The 8,001-nt window shown below is 42.7% G+C and overlaps 1 protein-coding gene across 1 annotated transcript; it reads left to right on the forward strand.

The window, feature by feature from the left end:
• Positions 1-371: 371 nt before the first annotated feature.
• On the forward strand, positions 372-6,602 carry LOC125525151 (disease resistance protein RGA2). The gene is made up of 5 exons (XM_048690174.2): positions 372-548; positions 1,000-1,099; positions 1,185-1,374; positions 1,917-5,437; positions 6,230-6,602. Exon 4 carries the CDS (start codon positions 1,991-1,993, stop codon positions 5,381-5,383), a length of 3,393 nt encoding a protein of 1,130 aa, XP_048546131.1. The 5' UTR covers positions 372-548; positions 1,000-1,099; positions 1,185-1,374; positions 1,917-1,990; the 3' UTR covers positions 5,384-5,437; positions 6,230-6,602.
• Positions 6,603-8,001: the final 1,399 nt, after the last annotated feature.

An 8,001-nucleotide genomic window follows, 5' to 3' on the forward strand; every position in this document is an offset into this window, starting at 1 on the left:
ATCAGCTTGGAAGCGGGGCCTTTTTTAGATTGAAGGAGTTGTTGAGAATAGCTGGGAGGAAGATAACACACAGACCCTTTTTTTCGACTGCTCTGTTTTTTAAAAAGAGGTACGAGGTTCTTTTTTTTATGCAGAGAAAATACTGTGGTTTAGAAAAAACTGCAGTATTAAAATCACAGTTTTTAAAGGCAGCCAAACAACCCTTTGTAAATAAAACTACAGTAATATAAAAAACTGTAGTATTCTGAAAATACTTAGAAAAAACTTTGTTATCAAACGGGGCCTAATAATTTTTTTATTAATCAATCAATTTAGTCTTCTACAGTACGTCCGTGACCGTCGACGACGACTTGACTCGTGTGGGTCGCCTTGTGAACTTGCCTCTCACTTTCCCCTCAGCTTCCTCCTCCATTCCTCTCTGCTGTGCCGGTGCGACAGCGATCGAAGTTAGCCAACACGGCGTGCGGCGGCGGCGGTTTTCCTGACCGTCTTCGGACTACCGGAAGCAGCACCACCGCATTTGGCTTGCGTCGATCTAGCCACAGCCGGTAAGCGCCACCTGAGCTCAGCTGCATTCTTTATTTCGGTTTCCTTTTTTAATGGATCGTTGTAGAGAGGGCATTGCGAGGCTCTCTACTTCGTTTGAGAGTAGATCGGTTTACCACTTTACCCCGCCTGCCCTCTCCTCCTCGCCGGCGGCGCCGCCGCCTGGAGTGGGAATGGGAGGGGAGCTCGGGCCGATCTTGTATATAGTCGGTTTAGGTTTGTACTTGCGTTAGTGGCGTATGGCCTCGTGCCGTTAGGGAGCTTCTCACCGGAGCAGGCGAGCTGCGTCCAGCGGCCGGCCTTCTCCTCATACTGCCTCGTCGATAAGCTCGGTGGTTAGGGTTTCTGTATATTATATACTCCGGAGCAGGCGAGCTGCGTCCATGGTCATGCCGAGCAAAAAGCTGCGTTCACAAGAATACGCTGAAATTTTTCTTCACAATGGTTTAGCAGGAACCCAAAGGTGTCTACATCATCCTAGTAAAATCCAGTCAATCGCAATCGCAGTCCCTCTTGCCCTTCCATCCATCTCGAGTCGCCAATCAGTTGCCTGGTACCGAAATACGGATTTTGAACAATTTGGCTTCACTTTCCTTCAAAATATCTGCGAGTAAATATCATTGACCATTATTTTTCAGGATCTACAATCTACATACTGGTGACTGTGAGTAGATCCGGCTTTGCAAGCTATCTTTCAGTCGATTGATCTGCAAATGAAGATGGCCGACAGCTGAAAGGGATAGCAGCTTTTCTTTATCATGGGCATCTGAGACCGATAGGAGTGATCTTGGAAATCACCGTTCACTGTACCTCGAGTTCTACCTCCACGTATGTCGGGTCTTCCCTCTTCTACTCTATTTATGCGCTTTTTATTTGCACATTCTTTTAAATCTGAAGCTGAGCGCTGCCAAACTGAATACATATGGAAATGATTAATACCGTACAAAGTTAAGAACTAGAGATGATGCAATTCTCTAAAAATACAACACATGTTTCTGTCTTATCTTTTTTTTGTCAGGCTATATAGCATTAGGTAGCTGTAAGAAATAGTCACAATACTTGTTTTCACTACCTGCATATTATGTTGTGTTTTTCCTATGTTCACCTCTTTGTAGAAACAAAGTAAAAACTCTATTTAATTAGTTGCAAGGATGCGCTTAAACTTCCTTTCCATGTTTATGATTTATTCCTACTTGCTGATGAAACTATCCATGAAAACAACTTTAAGGGGAACTTCCTTTTGATGAAAACATGTGTGGACGAGATGATTACCACACCAGCTAGCTTGTCGTATACTTGCTTTGTATTTTTAGTATTGCTCTGAACAAGTATGCATCAAGAACGCTCAATGCATCCCTTTTTTTCCACAGGACCAAAGAAATTGATATCCAGACTCCAATCTCTATGAGCATATCCCGGGCCATTGGGGTCATTACTGGCCTCAATGAATGTGTCAATTTGTTTCAGTGGGCTGGATCTTCTATTTCGTGTCTGCGCTCCCGGTGGTCTGCAACACAGGAGGAAAGTATCCATCATGAAGTATTGCACTTGCAGAGTGGCTTACAACGTCTTAGGGATACTCTTCCTGCAATGTAGTCTTATTGACAAAGCAGAGTGGAGGATCCACGAAGGCCGTGTCGCTGAGCTCCTTCCCAACCTCAAAGATGCAGTGAATGATGCTGATGATCTTCTTGATGAGTTCAGATGGTATGAGCTAAAGATGGAGGTGGAGGGCAATGCAAGTCATTCTGCTTTTATTGACTTCTACAAGACTACCGTACAAGGCAGCTTCAACAAAGTGAATGATATCCAAGAGAGGTTGAATAGTATTTCTGGTCAGCTAGAGAAAATGGGGCTGTATGGAGTGACACCAGGGTTCGACAAATCAGTCAGGCCAGACACTACCCCTTTCCCGAATGAAAAAAAAATATTTGGTCGTGACAAAGATCAGAAGGAGGTGATGGGATTTCTCGGTGTACCTCAAAGTAAAGGAAGGGCCTGTTCAAAACGCAAGAGAGCAAGTAGCGCAGTCAATGCGTCAACAAGCACAACAGCACAGAACCAAGTTAATAAATCAAGAATATCAGCTATTCCTGTTTTGCCAATAGTTGGAATGGGCGGCGTTGGAAAGACCACTTTGGCTCAACATATATGCAATCATCAACAGGTGAAAGATTACTTTGAGTTAATAATCTGGATCTGTGCAGATGACTTTGATGTAAAGAGATTAATTAAAGATGCCATACAATGCGCTTCCGGGAAACAGACAACAGTTGATAATTTAGCTTCTCTTCAACGTGCTCTTTCTGAATGTGTGAGCAGTAGAAGGTTCTTGATTGTTGTTGATGACGTGTGGGATGATGCCTTGAAGGAAAATGAGCAGCGGTGGAAAGGCTTTTATGATTCTTTAACAAACGTAGTACAGGGAAGTATGATGTTGGTCACAACAAGATTTCCAGATGTTGCTGATAGAGTGCGCACAATGGAGCCCTTTCCATTAGCTGGTTTGAAGGAGGATGTGTTTTGGGATTTCTTCAAACTTTGTGCATTTGGGTCTGAGAGTTCCGAGAATGATCCTGAGTTAGAGAGGATTGCAAAAAGCATAGTTCCAAAGTTGAAGGGTTCTCCTTTGGCCGCTAAAACTCTTGGACGCCTATTAGGAATGAACCTTCACACGGCACATTGGAATAATATACTAGAGAGTGAACTCTGGAAGTTGAAACAAGAGAAGACTGATATTTTACCAGCCCTTCGATTGAGCTACATATATTTGCCATTTCACTTGAAGAGATGCTTCTCATTCTGTGCTGTGTACGCCAAAGATCACAAATTTGAAAAGGGCCGTTTAGCTGAAATTTGGGTGGCAGAAGGCTTTGTGGAACCTCAAGGCAACACTCCCCTTGAATATATTGGCCTTCAGTACTTTGAGGACCTTGTAAATAGGTCCTTCTTTCAAAAAGTTCGTGGTGCATATGTAATCCATGACTTGCTCCATGACATGGCAAAACTAGTTTCAGATCATGACTGCTTCACCATAAAAAATATGAGGGACTTCCAAATGGTTCCCCAGAATGTTCGTCATCTGTACATACTCCCAAGCATAGACTTGATCACTACCAAGTTGTCGAGTCTAAGCAAGCACACAAAGCTGCGTACGCTAATTTGTGACAAGTCTCTTGGGAAACAAGCTGCAGCTATAATGGACCATTGGTGTAGTGAGCTTCAGCGTTTGCGTGTGATTTTTTGGGCCTCTTCAAATGAGTTGCCAGACAGTATTGGCAACTTGAAGCATCTTCGGTACCTTGAAATCTCCAAGGCTTGTCCTTTCAAGAGTCCTTCAGCATTTCGTTCCCTCTATAATCTGCAGAGGTTATATGCGGAGGAGTGCAACTTAAAAAGTTTGTCCGGTGGCTTCAGTAAGTTGATAAGTTTACGGGGATTTAAATCACAAGGATTTCAATATTATGCAGGGTCTGAACAGAAGATTGATGCAACCAATCAGTTCGAAATGAAAATATTTAAGAATTTGAACCAATTTGATGGACATATGAACATATGGAATCTTGGTTCTAGTAGCAATCATGCAGCAGATTTCAAACTAAATGATAAGAAGTATCTTCGCAGACTGACACTGCAATGGTCCAGGCCTTTTTTTCCTGTGAAGGGTGTAACAGAAGTGCTCCAAGTCCTACAACCTCCCACCAGTCTCAAATCTTTGGTTCTCAAAGATTATCCAGATGGGTCTCTCCCAAACTGGTTTCAGCCGCGTATAAACCTAAATGAGACGCCTGCTGTGCTAGTTGACAACAATAATGATGAGATTGGTACTTTGTCGGCCTTGGAAGAGCTAGCCATTCTCCGGTGTCCTTATCTACGAAGCGTCCAACAATTTCTGCGTCCAGCTTATGTGCCTGCGATCAAGAAATTAAGCATTGTTGATTGCAACGAGTTAGTATCATTGCCAACTGAAACCTTTGGGGATTTTCATTCCCTTGAGATATTAGACCTGCATGGCTGTCCAGATATCCGCTCAACAAGTTTGGTAGCGCACTCCCTCAAGAAGCTCTTATTGGGAAGTTCTCGGAATCTCACAGACAATATCCAGTGCTGCTCCCTCACCGAGTTCTACTTATCATGTGACTATGTCACGACCATCCAACCCCAAATGTGGAATCTTCCAGCTCTACAGAAGTTGCATATTAGTAACTGCAGATCTCTTACAACTGTTGGACAAGGACAACCACCCATTAGGGCATTCGAATCCCTTACATTGCTAATCATTAACAATTGTGAGAATCTGACAAGCCTTGATGGTCTCCTAGCAGAACAATGTTTGCCTGCCATTCGAAAGATTGATGTTAGGGATTGTTGCAAGTTACAGTTCCTTTTTGGTGAAAGGCCTGGGAATTTTCCTTCCCTTGAAGATCTGTTGCTTCATGATTGCCCTAGTCTCAAATGGCCAAGGGAATTAGTGTTACCATCATCCCTAAAAAAGCTCTACTTAGTTCGATGTGGCGACATTTCCTCCTGGTTTTCAAGCTGCCTACAAAACCTCAAATCTCTGGTTGATCTGGTTTTGGTTGGATGTCCAAGTATAACATCCATTCCACTCGGCGCTTGCAGAAGTAATCTCTTGTCACTTCGTGATTTGAAAATCTCGGATTGTCCAGACCTCGTATCAATTGGTGGAGCAAAGGCAGTTGTAAAAATAAAGTATGTGTGCATTTATAATTGCCCAAAGATGGAGCATCAACCTGCGCGCAGAGGCACATTTTTTGGGAAAGGCAGATTTAGAAATTATCATTCACCTTCCTGTTCATTTCCGACTCAGTTGTGAGGAGAGGCTGCTTCCGCTAATCTTATAAGAGAACGGGGTCTCTCTTTTCACATGGTAAGTGTGTTTACATCTCACAGAAGTTCCTTTCCAGATTGTATTCATTTGTTCTTATATCCTTCTGATGTACTCCCTCCGTCCCAAAATAAGTGACTCAATTTTGTCCTAACTTTGTACTAAAGTTAGTACAAAGTTGAGTCACTTATTTTGAGACGGAGGGAGTACAATAATATAACACGCCTGTAGCTGCGTATGTTGGGCGACCTACTGATGACACCCCATTCAGTGCACTTTGCTGATCCATGGTCAATGCTTTCTTTTCTGTGTTGCTTCTTGCTTGCTTGAATTCACTGTACACAGTAGCAACTAGCAAAGCACGCGCAAGAAAAGTTCAGCGATAGTTGCTTTCAATAGATTTTTACATTAGCTGTGAGCACATATATACTGAAGCTCATCGCCGCAGTCTTGAATTGCCTTCCTTTGTTGCTACGATTTATCACCATAGTGCATATATCTAAGATCCAAGGGCATCGCAAATTTGCAATTGATGCCAGTTTGGTGTGTGCGCGCTTAATTAGCCAACACGTCATGTCTGATTATTTGTTTCTGACCCTGCACAAGTAGAATGTCCTAGCTAACTGAAGCGCCTGGTGCATCATGCTTGAACCTTCTAGCTAAGTACTACTACATGCTTCTGTATGCCGAAATGTATGGACTTTGAAACTCTGTATATGATGCGATGACAAAATCTTGATTCTCATTGCAGCCTGCAGTCTCATTTTCCTCCTATTCAGAGATGTATGGATTTTCGCTCGATGCAGTTTGCTGATCAAATGCCTTCTTCTTCAGATGCAGCTTACCATCGAGTGAGAGTTAAACTCGCATCAAGGCCAGTGAGAAGAGAGAAAAAAACATCTGTCCAATCCAAACTTATGGTGATAACTACCAGTTCCGGCAGAAGGCGCCTCTACAGCCATTCATAACGTCTCGATGTCTTCGAAGCGAGTTTACTTGTTCTTCGCAATGTGTGGTACAGACGCCATCTAGTAATTTGTATTGCATTTCTTTGCGTATTCCAGATACTATTTTTTCTTCTCTGTTTGAAACAAGTGAGGGTAAAACATGTACTGCGCTGCTGTAGCATTTACGGTCTGTTTTTGTCGTTTGTTTTTGGCCGGTTGATTTTATAAGATTTGAATCCAAACTCCATCAACGGACTTAACTGGTGCCCGTGCTGCTGGTTGGTGATCCTTTTACTCTGGTCGATCTGGTTTTCAGCTGCATGAGGAGTCTCGCACTTCCTGTGGTGGGCCGCTAGCATCAACGTTTTGAGCTGAAAAACCATACTCCTATTAGAACACGAACGCAACCACCTCCTGTTCTTTGCATCGCTAAACTAAAACAAAGAATCTCCTGTTCATTTCCGCAACGGGGGCAGGAGGTAGCACCGGGGCTGCAACATGGTCGGCAGACAATACATACAATCCATGATTGAAATAATGTTCTGCATATATCAACAGATAGGGGAGTAACAAAAGAACCAGTGCTGGTTCTTAAGAAAGGTCAAGGGTATATATAGAGAATTCTTGTTATGCTATGTGCATGAACATAAAGCCTTAAGCCAAGAAAATCTCGAAATGATGATGAATCATTGACCCTAGTCTAAAGGTACCAGTATCTTTCCCAAGCACCAACTCGCTAATTGTGTTAAAAGTGCCAACTTCTTAGTTTTCAATTTTTTTTCCCATAAAGGGCACTTTTATTATCTTGAAATGTAGCATCAGGTGAATACAAAGCATTATAAGTAACATCCGGTCTCTGCATAATTAGGATGCACACAGCCAAACATGTAAAGTCTGACAAAATGAAAGGAAAAAAATCGTCAAATCGGTGACAGTAGAGTCCTATAGGCCGACACTATGCTTATGTTGCAAGGGATGATGGACCGATCCGCAGATTGTGCCGCCACCCATGTTGTGTAAAAACCATCATAGGCACCTGCTCCAACCGCGTACACACCGCCTTGAACAACGGTTGGTACTCCGCTCGTTGTAGCGTAGAGCACGTACGAAGCGAGTGCGTACAACGAAAAATAACCTGCAAAGGAGAAGCCATTTTTATCATTGAAAACCAAATCATTTCTACATAGCCAAAGCGACCATAGTAAGGCGTATGCTTCCACCCGTATTAGCGTTTTGAATCTATTTGGAATACCGTCCAACCAATGACCAAAAATATTGGCAACACTTATGGGCGAATACAAATTTGACGCTATTTGAATGATTGACCACATAAAACGTGTAAACTTGCATTACAAAAAGAGGTGTTTGATTGTCTCTTCATGAGTACAAAAACAACACTTCTTACTCTCTGGCCAGTTGCGTCGTGTGAGGTTGTCTTTGGCTAGAACAACTCCCCTATGAAGATACCACATGAAGATTTTAACTTTTAGTGAAATATTCGACTTCCAGATTTCTTGTTATTACTCACCGGTACCTCAGAATGCGTGAGTACACGGTACATAGAGTCTACTTTGAATGACTCTGATGTAGTAAGGTTCCAGCGAAACACATCCCGGCCTTGGTTAAGATTAATCGAATCCAGACCGGATAAAAGATTGT

This window comes from Triticum urartu, chromosome 1A, assembly GCF_056163025.1.
Source record: "Triticum urartu cultivar PI428250 chromosome 1A, HENAU_Tu73, whole genome shotgun sequence".
Taxonomy (NCBI): Eukaryota; Viridiplantae; Streptophyta; class Magnoliopsida; order Poales; family Poaceae; genus Triticum; species Triticum urartu.